Source organism: Erinaceus europaeus, chromosome 8 (assembly GCF_950295315.1).
Source record: "Erinaceus europaeus chromosome 8, mEriEur2.1, whole genome shotgun sequence".
In the NCBI taxonomy this organism is placed as follows: Eukaryota; Metazoa; Chordata; class Mammalia; order Eulipotyphla; family Erinaceidae; genus Erinaceus; species Erinaceus europaeus.
In genome coordinates, this window is record NC_080169.1 from 54,869,484 (window position 1) to 54,888,212 (window position 18,729).

General features: G+C 37.9%; 1 protein-coding gene across 2 annotated transcripts in view; it reads right to left on the reverse strand.

Annotated features, from left to right (window-relative positions):
* AKAP9 (A-kinase anchoring protein 9) overlaps positions 1–18,729 on the reverse strand; it is a 197,529-nt gene that overhangs the window by 19,532 nt on the left and 159,268 nt on the right. For both annotated transcript variants that reach the window (XM_060196249.1, XM_060196250.1), the window contains 11 exons: positions 16,892–16,955; positions 16,629–16,747; positions 15,913–16,104; positions 15,469–15,657; positions 12,072–12,216; positions 7,627–7,846; positions 6,517–6,664; positions 3,596–4,264; positions 2,021–2,229; positions 1,182–1,287; positions 177–359 (listed from right to left, as the gene is read on the reverse strand). In XM_060196249.1, coding sequence (XP_060052232.1) covers positions 177–359; positions 1,182–1,287; positions 2,021–2,229; positions 3,596–4,264; positions 6,517–6,664; positions 7,627–7,846; positions 12,072–12,216; positions 15,469–15,657; positions 15,913–16,104; positions 16,629–16,747; positions 16,892–16,955 — 2,244 coding nt within the window. The remainder of the gene's footprint in view (positions 1–176; positions 360–1,181; positions 1,288–2,020; positions 2,230–3,595; positions 4,265–6,516; positions 6,665–7,626; positions 7,847–12,071; positions 12,217–15,468; positions 15,658–15,912; positions 16,105–16,628; positions 16,748–16,891; positions 16,956–18,729) is intronic.

Genomic DNA, 18,729 nt, shown 5'->3' on the forward strand with positions numbered 1-18,729 from the left:
TCAGATACTCTTTTTATATTATCAGTGTTAAAAACTGGAACTACTGGGTTGTCAGAAAAGTCATGACACATTTTTGCATAGAAAGTCAAGTCATGACTTCTGAAAGCCCAACAGGTAGCACAAGTTTTAACTCTGTACTATTTTGAATACTGAGTCATGGTAAAAGATAGACATACGTGATCTCTCCCAGCTCCTGTCTGTTGATACCACCTAATTTGTTCTTCCAGCTTCATGACCATGTTTCTTAAGTCATTTTTTTCTTCGGTCAACTGACTGATATGTCCTGTCAGCTCAGCATTTTGTCTCAACAGTCGTTCAGTTAGTGAGGCACAAGAAGTATTTGGGGACACTAAACTAGGCTAGAAAGATAAAATGGTACCAGGTCACATAGGCATAAGTCTATGAGAATAATATCAATAGAAATGTGGACAGATACCAAGAATGAAAGGCATCATGAAGATATGATGGTGCTTGAGCAGAATCTTGGTAAGTAGGAATTTTCAGGTAAAAAAACAAGACAAAGATAACAACAGCAACAACAAAAAATAAGATAAAGAAGGGAAATGTTAAGCAGAAGAAATAGCATGTGTGAAGGCACTAAAGTTTGAGAGTCTACAGCTTTTAGGCAGCTTTATGTTGCTTGTTAAGGCCATAGAAAAAAGGTGATTTTACTTTATGGATAATAAAAAAAGTAGATCAGAAAGTAGACAGTGAATAGACATAAAAAGCAGGAGCAAGTCACAAGCAAAATATATGTGTTTGAAAATTCCTTCGGTAGCAGTTTGTAAAGTAAATTAAGGAAGGTAGTTTGTCTGCCTGAAGTGCCAAGTGTTACAAATAAGTCAAGAAAGACAAGAAGTGAAAAAGATTCACCAGATTAGCCAACTGTTGAAAATATCAGTATCACTTTAAGGGTGATTCACTGAGTGGTGAAGGCAGATGTGAGGCTCTTACTTTAAGAAACCTGGCACAATAATATAACAAGAGGTCACATGATCATTCAACAATGATAATAAAAGTTAATGTCCTCTTAAAGTTTCAGTATCTTCTTTAGAGGGAATGAAAACACTTCATTAATAATTAAAGATAAAAACGACTTAGAAAATATGTGATTTTCAAATAAATTTTGATTAAATCTATGCTCTTGATATTTTAAAGTTTTTTTTTAAAAAAAGTCTTACCTCTTCATCTGGCTGACCAGTTAATCTTTGTAACTGCAAAATAATTCCCTCAATGCCTTCTTGAACCCAAATTAAATCTTCATCATCTGATGTTTCAAACTGCATTCTTTACGAAAAAACAAAAAGCCAAAACAGACTTTCTCAGTTAAGGGTACTAACTAGCACAAACCTTACAGACAGGTGACTCTAAACTTTGCCCATCAGTTTTCCTACCTTCTGGAAGTTTATGTGTTCAGATATTAGTTTTATGATATACCTACTTTTATGTTACCTCTTAATAGAAACATGTAGTAACTAAAATTTTAATTTTCCCAGAAGGATGAATATGGGATGATCTCACTCATTGACGGAAGTTGAAAAAACAAAATCAGAAGAGAAAAAACTAAGCAGAACTTGGACTGGAATTGGTGTATTGCACCAAAATAAAAGACTCTGGGGTAGTGGGGAGGGTTCAGGTCCTGGAACATGATGGCAGAGGACCTAGTAGAGGTTAAACTGTTATGTGGGAAACTGGGAAATGTTACATGTACAGACTGTTGTATTTTATTGTCGACTGCAAACCATTAATCCCCCAGTAAAGAAATTTAAAAAAATGTCAATTTCCCACTCTTAGCTAGCTATTTGTAAGGAAGAGGGGTTTTGTCCAGTTTATCTAAGACTGACATTTTCATTTTTTTTTTTTTTAAACCAGAGCACTGCTCAGTTTGGCTTATGGTGGTGCGGGGGACTGAACCTGAGACTTCGGAGCCTCAGAGGCATGAGAGTCTCTTTGCAGAACCATTATGCTATCTCCCCCACCCAAGACTGACATTTTCAAAGGGGAAGCAGAAAAGTCTAACCTGTTAGAAGCTTTCTGGGCTAGATGCTGCAGTTTTAATGCCACATGTTGAAGCTTCTGTCTGATCAGTTCTAACTCCTGATTACAGCCAGATCTTCCTCCATTCATTTCAACCAGTTTGGGATAACCTGGTTCCTTTGTCTCTCCTTCTATTTTCTGTTGAAGAACCCAATTTCTAGTTCGATCGTTGGTTAGACTCCATGTCACTGGCTGGTAAGTTAAAATAAAGAGAAAAAGCAGTGAGTATAAATCAACAGGTCACTAACTTTTTCTTTTACTTTAAAAATGGGCCTTCCTTCCTTACTTTTGATAGAGACAGAGGGAAACCTGTAGTACTGCTCCACTGGTCACTTTCTTCCTATAAGTGGGACTGCAGCTTGAACTCAGGTTCTTGTACATTGTAATATGTGTGTTCAACCATGTGTACTACCAGCTAGCTCCGATTTTTTTTCTTTTTTTTTATTCCAAGTACAATGCTTAGTCTGGCTTATGCTGGTGTGCTTTGGGAATTGAACCTGGGACTTCATAGCTTCAGACATGAAAGTCTTTTGCATAACCATAATGATATCCAAAGTTCCATACACTTTTTCTTTTTTAAAAAAATATTTTTATTAATTTATTATTGAATAGAGACAGAGAGAAATTGAGAGGGGAGAGGGAAATACAGAAGGAGAGAGACAGAGAGACACCTGCAGTATGCTTCACCACTCATGAAGCTTTCCCTCTGCAGGTGGGGACCAGGGTCTTGAATCTGCATCCTTGTGCACTGTAATGTGTGTGTTTAACCAGGTATGCCAATGCCTGGCCCCTTCATATGTTTTTTTCTTACATGAATGTACTCCAAAAAAAAAAAAAATCTATTTTTGTATAATTTTTACTGAAGTAGTTATTTACTTCAGTATTAAAATTACATGATTATAGGATCTGTACCTAAATATTTTATCCACTATCAAAATTATATGAACAAAGGACTACAGTATTCTTTAACAATATTTAAAAACAAGGGATCTGGTGGTGGTTGAGCACACAGGTCACCCACTAAATACAAGGACTGGGGTTCAAGTCCCTAGTCCCTACCTGTAGGAGGAAGCTTCATGAGTGATTCTCTGGCCCCTGCTGCAGATGTCTTTCTCTTCATCTCTATCTTCCTTTTCTCTCTCAATTCCTTTCTGTCTTATCAAAATAAACCTTTTTTTTGGTCTCCAGGGTTATGCTGGGGCTCGGTGCCCGTACTACAAATCCACTGCTCCCGGAGGCAATTTTTTCCCTTTTGTTGTCCTTGTTGTTATTATTCTTATTGTTCTTATTGCTGTCATTATTGCTGGATAGGACAGAGAGAAATGGAGAGAGGAGAGGAAGACAGAGAGGGAGAGAGAAAGAGAGACACTTGCAGACCTGATATACTGCCTGTGAAGTGACTCCCTCTGCAAGTGGGGAGCTGGGGGCTCAAACCAGGATCCTTATGCTGGTCGATAGGCTTTGCGCCACGTGCACTTAACCAGCAGCGCTACTGCCCAGCCCCATTAAAATTAACCATTTTTTAAAAGAAGTATTTAAAAACAAAGTATCAATTTACCTCATTAAGATTCTGATACAGAATTCTTCTGTTTTCTCGTTTTTCTTCTCGTTCTAGTTCTTGTTTTTGGAACTCCTGCATAATTCCTTGTAGTCGCTTTCCTTCGAGGTCTAACTTATACACTTGTTGCCTTTTCTCTTCTAGCTGGCGCTGAAGATCTTCCACTTTTATCTGGAGCTCATGCATTTTTTTCTGTCCCTCAGTGTTGGCTTCTTGTTCTGTCTGTAATGTCTTCCTGTGAACCTGCCTATCCTTTTCCATTTGCTGTCTTGTTTGCAAAGAATCCAGTTTATATTTCTCGGTCTCATTCAACAGTTCTACTATGCGACTATGCTTTTCCTCAAGTTGTTTCTGTAACTCTTTAAGGAGGTCCTCAGAAGGTAAGGTGGGCCTAGGTTGCCCACTATCATCATAGCTCTGCAGCTGTGCATGCAATTCCCGTTCTCTATCCAGGTTATTACTCATTTCTTGAATTCGAACTTTCTCTGATTCAAGAAGTAATTTAAGCTCTAAGTTTCGATTTTGCTCTTCTGATAATTGGGCATCATATAGTAGTTGTTGTGATTTTATTTTCTGCTGTGATTCATTTAATAGCTGTTTCTGTTGTTCCAGAAGTAGATTCAGTTGAATATTCCTTTGCTTTTGACCCTCAAGTGAAAATTTCAGATCCTTATAAAATAAAAATAAATTAAAAAACTTGTTAATATTAGAGATACTTTGTGGCCCAGGAGGTGGTACAGTAGAGAAGTCATTGGACTATCAAGTATGAGGTCACAATTTTCTCTTCCCATCTTCCTTTCTCATTAATGTATTTTTTCTTTTTAAGAAAAACTCAGATAAAAGTAAAATAATTAAAAAAATGTTTTTATTTATAAAAAGGAGAGACTGACTAAACCATAGGATAAGAGGGGTACAACTCCACACAATTCCCACCACCAGACCTCTGTATCCCATCCCCTCCCCTGATAGCTTTCTTATTCTTTCACCCTCTGGGAGTATGGACCCAAGTATAATTTTAAAGTATACAGTAGTATACTTTACTACCCTTTACTAACTGGAAGTATTTGGTAAAATAACTGATTACTAGTTTATTAAATTAAATTTTATTTGGCTACAGCATAGTTATTGGGTTGTTGGAAAAGTTATAATGTAATATATATATATATATATACATACATATATATATATAAATGTATCATGTGCCAGTCAGACTTCCCTGGGCAGATGACCCCAACAATGTGTCCTGGAACACTCCTCCCCAGATCCCTGCCCCACTAGGAAAGAAAGAGACAGGCTGGGAGTATGGATTGACCTGCCACGCTGGGAGTATGGATTGACCTGCCAATGCCCATGTTCAGTGGGGAAGCAATTATAGAAGCCAGACCTTCCACCTTCTGCACCCCATAATGATCCTGTGTCCATGCTCCCAGAGGGATAAAGACTAGCAAAGCTATCAAGTGAGGGGACGGGACATGGAGTTCTGGTGGTAGTAATGTACCCCTCTTATCCTATGGTCTTGCCAATATTTTCATTTTATAAATAAACTTTAAAAAATGCATCATGACCTTTCCAACAATCCATTACCTGAAAAGTCAGCTGATGCTCAATGAATATAAAAAAAGATAGTTCAGATAAAAACCTTCTCTACAAACACTAATTATATGACTATATTATACTAAGGAATAACACATGTGTTCTTGTAACAATGTGATCTGATTTCCTGAAAAACCTTTCACTTTATAGTACTACATACTAAAGGTAATAGGATTTATGAGGAAAAAGCAGGCTTGGGACAAACTGCTCAAAACCTATGCAAATTGATACTGATAAAAAATAGTAACTAGGGGTTGTGTGGTGGCACATCTGGTAAAGTTCACATGCTACTATGTGTTAGGACTTGGGTTCGATTCCCTGGCTGCCACAGCAAGACAAGTGTGAGGATGAGTGCTGTAGGCATCTCTCCTTTGTCTCTCTATTCCTCTCTCCCTCTGTATCAGTGGCAATCGAGAAAGAGAAAAAGAAAAGGAATGGCAGGAGTGTTGGAGTCACCATGTTAATCCTTTATTGGATTTTTGATTTTTATGACCACAGATGGCATTCAGGATCTATCTTTGAATTATCTCACACAGATGCTAGCAAATTCCTTTACAGGTGTTACTTCAACTGGATGTAAGTTTCTGCCATGCAAATTTGTCCTCTAGTTTATATCACTGCTCCAACAGGGGTGAGGGAAGCTGCCAAAGTTTAATGCCTTGACTTTTTGTTCCAGTTGAAATGCAAACCAATTCTGAAATTAAATTCTCTTCCCTCACACAATCATGGTAATTTTATTCAAGTTAAGTTAAAATTTTGTTAATATATAGCAGCAAGGTCTGCTACTATCAAAGGAGTATCACTGCTCCTCTTTCTCAAGATAAAACAGGAACACAAAGTACAACTGCATTAAACTGACATGACAGTAGTTACATACTCTTGCATAGAACAAAACTATAGTGGTGCTATGCTATGGGTTTGCTCTGCTTCCAGTATCTGTCTTTCCTTCTTTCCTCTCAAATAAATAAATAAATAAATAAATAATGAAAGATTGGGCTAAGGAGGTCACTCAGCATTATCACACATGTGTGAGATTCTGAGTCCATTCCCTGGCCATCATAAAACAACAAAACAAACAAAAAGCAAGAAAAGACTCTTTAATCAGTCTGCATGTCTCAGAAACATTTAAAGACTAAGGGCTAGCAAAATAACTCAACTGCATAGTGTGCTGCTTTGCCATCTATGTGATCCAGGTTTGAGCTGTGGTTTCTTTTTCTTACTGTGAGTATCTCACTTTTGCTATCTGAAAAAATTGGACCAGAGCAGTTGAGCCCTCGAGACAACCAATAAAATACAATACAGTAAAATAAAATAAAAAACAGAGATACCTCAAGTTCTTCATCTCGTTCTTCATTTCGTCCCAGCTTAGCTTTCTCTTTCTCCAAAGCCCACTGGAGCTCTCTGGATTTTTTTTGTTCACTTGCTAATGTGTCATTAAGCAAATGTACTTCATCTGTTTTATCCTTAACTTCCAACCTAGATCAGAGAGATAAGTGAAGTTTCAATATATTGGGGTGGGGAGGAAAACAGTTTAAGGAGGTTGGGTGGTAGCAAAGCTGGTTAGGTGTGTAGAGCAAAGTTCAAGAACCAGCGCAAGGATCCTGGTTTGAGCCTCAGCTCTTTACCTGCCGGGGATGGGGTGGGGGAGTCACTTCACAAGTGGTGAAGCAGGTTTGTAGGTATCTATCTTTCTCTCCCCCTCTGTCTTCCCTCCTCTCTCAATTTCTCTGTCCTATCCAACAACAACATCAATAGCAACAATAACAATAAACAAAGGCAACAAAATGGGGGGAAAAATGGCCTCCAGGAGAAGCGGATTCATAGTGCAGGTACTGAGCCCCAGCATTAACCCTAGAGGCAAAAAAAAAAAGAAGTTAATGGGAAATAACTTTGGAAATATTAAGGATTCTTCTCAAATTAACTTTCTAGTAATATAATTATTTACCACTGCAACTTACTGTTACAAAATATTAATACTAAAATACCCTTGTACTCAATATAGGAACCATCAAATGCACATAGATCAAGTCAATGTTTGAACTTAAGAACAACTATACTTCCAATGTACCTATATCAGGAATTTACACCACAAATTTGTCCTTTTTATATGTATTTTTCTCTTAAAATATGTGACTCAACTGAGTTTTACTGAGATCACAAATGTAATTTCAAATGACTTGATCATGAAATAAAGGTCAAAATGTCATATTTTATACAAATCTCAAATTCAGGTAAAGCCATAGCAGAGAATGTCAATCATTTTGAAAAATATGGAGTATTTTCTCTTCTATGTAGTTTTTCCTATAAATAACACTTGTGCATGGTATTTAAACATTATATACATAGTACATAAAATGTTATGTCTTAAGATCTGAACAGTATCTACAACAAATTAACTCCTACAGCGATACAGGCCTATAATAAGGATGGATATATACCTGAATGCTTCTAATTCCTTTAAACGCTTATGCTGTGCTTTGAGTGTTGTCTCCAGTTCCAGTTTAGTTTGTGCAAGTTCACTCTTCAGTTCTGCAACCACCATTTTCTCAGAGCTTAGCTGTTCCTGCAATTCTGTTGCTCTGTCCTTCACACTGCTGAGTTCCATTTGCATCTCCAGTATCTGAGACTGCTTATGCTGCATATTGTATTCCAAAAGTTCTAGGTGAAGAATTACATTTATTAACATTTAAAATATGATCTAGCAACTCATTTTTGCCTTAAAAATGCTTTGGTAATAAGAACTGATTTCTATTTGAGATTGCTACACACCAAACATAAAAAGATTACAGTCCTCAAAGGTAGCAATTTATATTAGTACATTTTATGCTATTTTCCTCACAATGCTAATGATCAAAACCTCAGAACTATAAATCTATTAAGGATAAATGTTTTTTTAAAAATATTTATTTATTTATTCATTCCCTTTTGTTGCTCTTGTTTTATTGTTGTTATTGATATTGTCGTTGTTGGATAGGACAGAGAGAAATGGAGAGGAGGGGAAGACAGAGAGGGGGAGAGAAAGACACTTGCAGACCTGCTTCACAGATTGTGAAGCGACTCCCCTGCAGGTAGGGAGCCGGGGGCCTGAACCTGGATCCTTACCGAGTTCCTTGTGCTTTGTACCACGTGCGCTTAACCTGCTGCGCTACCTACCGCCTGACTCTCCGGATAAATGCTTTATAGAATATATTAGTGTACACATGACATAAAATAATAAAAGTCTTTTGGGTTCACAATACTATGTAAATAGTAATTTGTAATCTGCTAATTCAGAATTTCATTAGCATAAACTAAGAAATTCTAGTGGTGGAGGAGGAGTAGGAAGGAGATGGTGGAAACAGCATTGGCCAGGTCCTGATGCATATGATGGAACAGGATCTAAATCAGGGGAGACACTGTTTTGCAAATACCTATTATGGAGAGATGAGAAATTATGCCCATGTGCTAGAACATAGACAGTAAACCATTAAGCCATCCAATAAATTAATTTTTTATCCTAATGGTTCGAGATAGCAAGAGTTTTCCATATAACTACAACTACAGTGATCAACTTTTTATATTTGTTTTCTTTAGTTTTCCTTCACAGATAGTTGTTGTTAAAATTTTCGGAGGCTCTAGCCGGCCGGGATGGCTTCAAGGCGGGTAACAGAGACGCGGAGACAACGGCTGGGCAGGGAAGCCTGAGTTCGAGAGTTTCAGAGTAAGAGAGAGTTCCACAGTGGAAGAGTTTCAGAGGGTTCCCCAGTACGAGAGTTCCAGAGTTCCAGAGTTGGTGAGTTCCTGAGTTCGAGAGTTTCAGAGTTACAGAGTAAGAGAGAGTTCCAGTGTGCCAGAGTTTCAGAGGGTTCCCGAGTGCGAGAGTAAAGGAGAGTTCCTGAGTTACAGAGTAAGAGGGAGTGCTTGTGCCGCCACAAAGAGACAGCAGAGTTCTGTTTGGTGATTAGTTTGTCTTAGTTTGTGAATCGTTGTTCCTGAATAAAGAAATACAGCTTCCCTGCCCAGCCGTTGTCTCCGCGTCTCTGTTACCCGCTGTGAAGCTAGACCCGCCCGGCAAGAGCCTTCTGAAATTTTAACAACAGATAGTCCTTAGGAATATTTAACTAAATAGCAGAAAGTCTAAATGTCAGTTTGGGTAATAATGTCTTCTCTAAAAATTAACTACCCTTGTTATTCATTACAATGAAAGCAAACTGAAATATTTAAATCCCTAAACATAACAAATGAAAAAACCCTATGATCTATGCCTCAGGATCTTTTGTGAAAAATATAAACTTATATACATAAGCCTATTAGAGAGGTCTGAAGACATTGACCCAGATGATAAGCCATTGTTTTAGTATTTAGGAGTATCAAGAGATTTTCCACTGTATTTTGTTTACGTGGTCCTGGAGAGATTTTTACTTATTTTGTATACCAACCACAAATGTCTTTTTAATTTAAAATTTTTATTTTCATCACTTTATATTACAATTCACATTATTGCTGCTAGAGACAGGAACAACTTTGATTTTAGAAGAGAATCTTGTTAACTGGCTTTCAGGTCTTCAAGGATGTAAAGACTTTTTTTTTTTTTTTTTTTTGCCTCCAGAGTTATTGCTGGGGCTCAGTGCCTGCACTACGAATCCACTGCTCCTAGAAGCCATTTTTCCCATTTTGTTGCCCTTGTTGTTACCCTTGTTGTTATTATTATTGTTGTCACTGCTGTTGTTGTTGGATAGGACAGAGAGAAATCAAGAGAGGAGGGGAGACAGATGGAGGAGAAAAAGACTGACACCTGCAGACCTGCTTCACTACCCATGAATCGGCCCCTCTATAGGTGGGGAGCCGGGGGCTTGAACTGGGATCCCTGTGCCAGTCCTTGCGCTTTGCACCATGTGCACTTAACCCACTGCACTATCACCCGACCCCCACTAATAATTTTTTTTAAAAGTTCAATTTAACATACATAAACCAATCCTAGTGTATTCACAAAAAATAATTAAGCAAACCTATGTCTAAAATATGTTTAATTTGTGATTTTATAATATTTCCTCTGAAATATTTTAATATAATTTATCTTCAGTTTTTCAAAGATAAGTTAGAGAATATGGTATAGTTTTCAAAACCTGCTAAAGCACAGGTGCTTTGCCTGCCATTAAACAAAACAGAAGACACAGATAAATGTCTTCACTAGAAATTAAATTTTGATTTATATGATTTACCTTTGCATCTCAATTTAAACTTAAGTGACACTTCTATTAGTGTGAAGATCAGAGAAAACATACTACAAAAAAGAGAAATCTAGTCCTTAATCTTATGACAAAGGACTAAACCAAATGGAAAATAAAACCACAACAGAACTGGAGAGATACTAACTGGTAGAGCACAGGACTTGCATGCATGAGGTCTCAGGTTCAATCCAGAGCACTGTATATGCTAGAGGTGTGCAGTACTATAACCATTCTCTCTTTCATAAAAACTTAAAAAATAACTAAAATCTTTACAGTAAGAAGACGGATCACCAAGTAGTGTGAGCCTCATGCCATACACTTGGTTCTGGGCTTGAGTTCCAATACCAGAAAATAGTGCTACAATTGGGGGGAGGGGCAACACACTCCAGTGCTGTGGTCTCTCCCACTATGAAATAAAAATAATGTAAAAGTTGACATGGGAGAAGAGAAATAGCATACATAAGCACAGAATGGACTTACAACATGTACCATATTCATATAATGGAATTCTATATACAGAAACAAGAATAAATGAACTAGAGATGAGTACCTTAGAGGGATGCCATTGAGAGGTGAAAGAAGCAAGACAGAAATATATGCAGAAAAGCTTTAAAATGAGCTAAGAAATGGCACAGTGAGTATGGCATTGAATATGTTAGTATGAGGTTCTGAGTCCAGCCCCTGGCATCCCAGGTGACAGTAGTGATACTTGCTTCTCTTTTCCCTTCTCTATGTTGTATTAATAAATAAAAATTAAAAAATTATGGGGTGGTGGCTAGGTAGCATAATGGTTATGCAAAGAGACTCTCATGCCTGAGGCTCCCCAGGTTCAATCCCCCACACAACCATAAGCCAGGGCTGAGCAGTACTCTGGTTAAAAAAAAAAAAAAAAAAATATATATATATATATACACACACACATATATATGTATATATATACATATATATTAGCAAAAAGAAAAACTTTAAACTTATATCTTATACATTTCAGTAATATACAAATAGGTAGGAAAATTAAGGACAAATCAGGAAAGTGACAATTCCAGTTTACTGCAGAACTGACATGGGCAATATTTCCACAAATATTTAACAATTTACTGTACAGTATAATTTTTCATTTTCACACTATTCTGTATATATATTATTGTTCACACTTTAGAAAAAGGATTAGAAAAGAATTACATTCACTGTGAAGTTCATTTTAAATAGTCTTCACAGAGTATTAAGACAAAGATAATGAACTTAAAAGGGCTAAAGGGGGGCTGGGCGGTAGCTTCACGGGTTAAGCACACATGATGCAAAATACAAGGACCAGCATGAGGATCCCAGTTCGAGCCCCCAGCTCCCCAACCGCAGGCAAGTCGCTTCATGAGCGGTGAAGCAGGTCTGCAGGTGTCTATCTTTCTCTCCCTCTTAGTGTCTTCCCCTCCTCTCTCCAATTCTCTCTGTCCTATCCAATAACAACAGCTATAACAATAATAACCACAATAAGGCAGCAAAATGGGAAAAACAGCCTCCAGGAGCAGTGGATTCGTACTGCTGGCACTGAGTCCCAGTGATAACCCTGGAGGGGGAATAAAAAAGGGGGGTGGGGGCTAAAGAACTTGATCAAAGTGGCTCTTAAAATATGTTCATTTATTTATGTCCCCACATGAGCCTGTCATACAATATACCTTGGTTTGGTTGATCATTTTCTTGTTCTCTTTTCAAAATCATTTTCCTACTACTCATTTGGGTATGCAGTGCCTGAATTTCAGATAACAAACTCCTTCTGTCTGCATTCTGCAAAAATTCCATAGCCGCCTGGTGTTCAATACCCTGTGATAGACAACACAAGATTTTAAAAAAGTGAAGAGAGTTATAAAGACAATAAAAATAGCCAAGAAGTTTGAAGAACACACACATACTCTCTTTCTCTAAACTTTTGCAAAGCACATAAAGTCGCCTTTATAACTGGTGATATGACTGATTACCTAGATGTGTGGTACCTTACTCTATTAAAGAGTTGCTGCTTTTCCTTTTGTAAATAAAACTAACTTTCTGGGCATTTACTATGTATAAGACTATGTAAGGAAACGCTCCTATACTAGTTCTAGCATCCATACCATCACCGATAACTCCTTGAAGAGATTATTGCTATATTATTATTATTATTTATTGTTTTTAAACAGAGCACTGCTCAGCTCTGGCTTTATGGCAGTTTGGGGGATGGAACATGGGGGCCCAGAACCTCAGACATAAAAACCATTTCCATAGCCACTATGCTGTCTCCTCAGCTCACTATTGTATTAAGTAAAGGGTGATTTACTAATTCCATCATTTCCTCTACATACTAACTGGCAGTCTACTGTAGAAAATAATTTTAGGGGAGTCGGGCTGTAGCACAGCGGGTTAAGCGCAGGTGGCGCAAAGCACAAGGACTGGCATAAGGATCCCGGTTCGAATCCCGGCTCCCCACCTGCAGGGGAGTCGCTTCACAGGCGGTGAAGCAGGTCTGCAGGTGTCTATCTTTCTCTCCTCCTCTCTGTCTTCCCCTCCTCTCTCCATTTCTCTCTGTCCTATCCAACAACGACAACAACAATAATAACTACAACAATAAAAAAGGGCAACAAAAGGGAATAAATAAATAAAATAAATATTAAAAAAAAGAAAAAAAAGAAAATAATTTTAGTATTTACTTAAACAGAGGATGCATTAAAAGAATAGTTCTATTAAAAATGTTCTATATATTTGTCCTTTTTTTTTTTTTTTAAATGTGGTTCTAGGTAGTAACCCTGAAGGCCTCGTTCATGCAAGGCCCACTTCCCTGGCTCAAGATAGAATTTTTTTTTTAATTTAAGAAAGGAGATTAATGCAAAAATCATAGGATGGGGGGGTACAACTCCACACAATTCCCGCCACCCAATCTCTATATCCTATCCCCTCCCCAATAGCTTTCCCATTCTCTATCCCTCTGGGAGCATGGACCCAGAGTCGTTGTGGGTTGCAGAAGGTGGGAGATCTGACTTCTGTAATTGCTTCCTTGCTAAACATGGGCGTTGACTGGTCGTCAAGATATAATTTTTAGGGCTACGCAAAAAGATGTTTATACCTTAGGCTACAAAGTCCCAGGTTAAATTCTCCCAAACTATATAAGCTAGAGTTGAGCAGTACTCTGGTAAAAAAATAAATACATAATATACATTTTTTAAAAAAAAGATCTTTTTATTTATTCACTATGTCAATATAAAATTCTTATTTTTTAAATATTGTCACCAAGGTTATTGCTGAAGATTGGTGTTGGCACTACACATCCAGCACCCCTGGTAACTTTTTTTTTTAAAAATTTTTTGTTATCTTCATTTATTGGACAGAGAGAGCTAGAAATTGAGAGGAGGAGGGGAGATAGATAGGTAAGATAGATAGAGAGAGAGAGAGAGAGAGAGACCTGCAGCACTGCTTCACCACTCGCAAAGCTTTCCCCTTGCAGGTGGGGACTGGAGGCTCGAACCTGGGTCCTTGTGCACTCTAACTTTTTTTTTCCTTTTCCTATTTTATTTGATAGGACTGACAGAAATTGGAGGGCAGGGTGGGATATAGAGAGGGAGAAAGATAAAAACACACCTGCTTCACCACTTGTGAAGCTTTCCCTCTATAGGTGGTGGGGGTTTAAACCCAAGTCCTTGCACATGGTAATGGGGTATGTCACTACCTAGCTCCCCAAACTTGTGATTCTTGTATTTCTCTCTGATTCAGTCTATCATTATCATTATTCAGTTTGATGTTTAATTTTTCTCAAATTTACCAGTGACTAAAACACCTTCAAGGTAATTCTGTGGTCTTTTATTTTTTTTCCCTTTAAAATTTTTAATTTACTTTTTTCACCACCGGGTTATCAGGTGCATTCCTGGCAGGTTCTTTTCTTTTCTTTCTCCCTTCCTTCCTACTTTCCTCTCTCCATTTTTGATAAAGGGTAAGAGAGACATGAGATGCTTACAGCACTGCTCCACTACTTGTGAAGCATCCCCATTTACAAATGGGTAGTGGGGGTTTGAACCTGGGTCTTTGCACATGGGAATGATCATGCTGTACTGGGTGAGCGACCATGTGCTCCCCCGCCTCCATGGCCTTTTAATATAGACTTCTAGATAAAGACTCTAAAGACTCTAAAGAATTCTGCCTGCACACAATCATTTGCATATATCCATTCATTAATTTTCCAATATACTTTTTCCAATTCAGAGTCTTAGGCAGCCAGAGCCTATCCTGGCAGCATCGTGTTCAAGGCTGGAACCAACCCAGTATAAGATACATTTCACTGGCAATTCTTTCATAATCTCAGTTATACTGAGGCAATTTAGACATACCAATGAAACTAACAGCACATCTTTAAGATGTGGAAGAAACTGAAAACCCATGCGGAAATGAAATGAATGTATAAACTTCATATAGACAAAAGCTTCTGTTAGAAACTGATATTATGGGGTTAAATGGTGGCATACCCAGTAGAGTGCACATATTACTATGCATAAAGATCAGGATTCAAGCTCCTATCTGCCACTTGGAGGGGAAAACTTTACAAACAGTAGATTAGTACTGCAGATGTTTCTCCTGCGTGTCTCTCTCCTTCTCACTCACCCTTTTATCAAAGAAAACAAAAAATAGCCACTGGGAAGTAGAGTTGTTGTGCAGACATTAAGCCCCAGTGGTTAAAATAATATTTAATAAAAATGAAATTGATGTCATTTTTCTCATTTAACATTATAATAAAACAACAGTGAATGAGACTCTGCTGCATTTCCCTAATAGTAATAGTTGAGCACTCAGGATAACTTCATGAGAACTGATTTTATTTCTCCTACTTTCTGTAAGTTAATTACATTTTTTTTTCTAATTAGCTTAGAAATTGGATAATTAGCTTATTTCCAGTCTGCTTATCTTCTAATCTAATACAGAACAATTAAGTTAATAACTTTTCTATTATTACTTATAAAGTTTCTTGTTAAAAATCTTAACTCTCCAGAACTTTAAAATTAACCAATAGCTCATTTTATTACTATTAAAATATTATGTATTTTAAAGTTTTGATACCTGTTCTTTTATTCTCTGTTCCAAATAGTTTAATAATCCAACTTCATCTCTTGTACCTAGAGCTGCCAAGTCAGTCTGAAATGTGGCTAGTAAAACACTGTGTTCCTTTAAGAAAACTTGTTGGAGGGCAAGTAGTAGTTCACCTCGCCAGTCAGAGACATTCTCATGAGACTGAGCGCTATCATAAACCTAGTCAAGCATAAAAAAAGTTAGTTTTCACATAAGCATGTTTTAAAAACTTTCTAGTAATTATAAAGTCAACTGACCAAAATAAATATTAAATGCCTAAAGGCATATGTGAACTTATTTTTAAATGCGTGACTTGAAGAAGCATTTGATCAATACATGGTAATTCATGTAAAATATATCATAAAAGGTAACAATTTAATTGTGAAGTGTCTTACAGAGAAAAACCATATAAAATCAGGTGCATAATCTGAGTACCTGGGCTTCTCTCTGCACTTGCATTTTGGTAATTAAGTCCTTAAGAGATGAGATCAGGTTGATGTAAGTTCGCCTTTCTTCTTGCCAAGTATCTGACATATGCTGACCAGCATGATTCTCTCCATCAGTATATGGAGACTCAGTGAGTGAGAGCACCTGCATGCCTTCATTGTGTACAGCTCTCAGTAATCCCTAGAAACCAAAATCCAAAAGTCAGAATTACGACTTCACAAAGAGAGAGAGAGAAAAAAAACATTTTAGGCAAAATAAGCCCTTCTATCATTTCATAATGACTTGGAAAAGTCACTACAGACAGAAAATGTCCACCTACCATTATGGAATGGTATCTCCATTGAAGGGGTTAGTCAACCCAAGAGATACAGACTAACTTTGAGTAGCTTTCAACTTTTAAGTTCCTTCTATTTTATCTACTGGGCTCACCTGATTTAACAATTAGCCACTAATCTGACCAAAAGAAATATTTTACAGAGATAGGTACTTGTCCTTGAGAGTGGATTTTTAAAAAAATAATTTTGGAATTTTCTGGTATGGTATCACCTGCAAAATATGAGGAACGAGAAGCAGACTTCTAAGAATCTATGCAATTATTTTATTATGTAGTAAGAGACAAGTCTTACTACATAATAATAATACTTAAATTATTACATTAAAAATAAAAACCACACTAAGGTTTACTAAAAGATATCTTTGAATACCTTTATTTTCTTTGGAAATAAATCTGTTGAGGTTTCAACATATTCTCCTCGGCCTTCTGATGTGTCAAATCCGTGAGTTTGTGTAAAATAAATTCCCTGACCCCAGTCAGATCCAGAATCTAAAATGAAGAAACAAACGCAGATTATTAAAAAGAAACAACTGCACACACACACACACACACACACCCCAAAAAAAAAAAAAAAAAAGAAAAAAAACATTCTAAGCAAGTACTACAAAAATTCCAGTAAATTATATAACTTACCACTGGAACATACTTCTCTTGTTTGATAAGCATCTGAATGTATTAATTCAGGAAATGAGGATCCCTAATTAAAAAAAAAAAACATGACATGTTTTGCTTTAACAAAAGTTTGATGTGGGGTCAGGAAGAGAGCTAAATGACAGAACCACAGAACCTGTGGTCACTGGTTCAAACTCTGGCACTTTATCTGCCAGAACTTAGCAATGCTCTAGTCTCTCTCTTACATTTGTTATCTTACTCTTTTAAGAAATAAAGTAAGTGTGGGCTCAGATCTACAGGGATGCAGAGGTCACACAGGCTGCTAAGCTGAATATGGGCCCCAGATCAGATCAAATCGATGGGGTTTCCAGTCAACAATATTTAGATACCTTTCCTATATTTGGGAGCTACACTCTTCCCTCATCCAGCTTTCTGGTCCTTTTTCCAGCCATGACGTCATCTCCCCAGACAATAACTTGGATCCACCTGTATATCAGATTACAGGCTCAGGGAAAAACAAAACAACAACAAAACTAGTAGTCACAAACCTTTGGAACATAACTAAAATATGCCTACTATCTATCTCGAAAACGGAGACCCCCCCAACTCTTCATCTGCACATCCAGCCTTTAGGTTCATGATTAGTCAACAACTTGTTTGGCTTTATATGTTAACTCTCTTTTCAGCCACCAGGTTCCAGATGCTACCATGATGCCTACCAGACTTCCCTAGACAGACAACCCCAATATGTCCTTGAGCCCTGCTTCCCCAGAGCCCTGCACCACTAGGGAAAGAGAGAGGCAGGCTGAGAGTATGTTAACACCCATGCTCAGCAGGGAAGCAATTACAGAAGCCAGATCTTCCACCTTCTGCATCCCACAATGATCTTAGGCCCAAACTCCTATGGGGTTGAAGAATAGGAAAGCTATCAAGGGAGGGGATGGGACACGGAGTTCTGATGGTGGGAATTGTGTGAAGCTGTACCCCTCTTATCCTATGGTCTTGTCAATGTTTCCTTTTTTAAATAAAAAATAAAAATAAAAAGAGAAAGACACCTGCAGACTTGCTTCACCACTTGTGAAGTCACCCCCCTGCAGGTGGGGAGCCGGGGGCTCGAACCGGGATCCTTACGCCGGTACTAGTGCCCAACTCCCTTAGGGACTATTTAATGCTTCTCCACATACAGACAGCAAGACCATAGCAATGCATGGAAAAAACACAGAAACTGAATTTTCACAAGAAGGGATATAAAGGCCAGTAGCCAAGAGGGATTGGGGGGGCACTGGGGGCACTGGGCTAGGACAATACAGAAAAACTTCCAAGAAGATAAAAACTCCACATGACAACAAGCAACAGCATTTAAGTAGTGAGGGAGGAAGGGGGCACCTGCCTGGCCAGCCATATCAGCCAAATCAACCCTGGTGATCAAGGGGTGACAGATGTTGCAGCCACATCGCTGTCCTACATGGACAGGATATAACCTGGTGAGTAGAGGCAGGCTGTGCCAACATCTCCACAGGTCAGTCCAATTCCTACAATAGCCAAATCCTGGAAGCAACCCAGGTTTCCAACAACAGATGAGCGGCTGAGCAAGTTGTGGTATATATACACAGTGGAATACTACTCAGCTATAAAAAATGGTGATGTCACCATTTTCAGCTGATCTTGGATGGAGCTTGAAGAAACCATGTTAAGTGAAATAAGTCTGAAAGAGAAGGATGAATATGGGATGATCTCACTCTCAGGCAGAAGTTGAAAAACATGATCAGAAGAGAAAACACAAGTAGAACCTGAACTGGAGTTGTTGTACTGCACTGTTGGTATGCTTCATATTGGTTTGGTATCAAACCCCCTCCCCC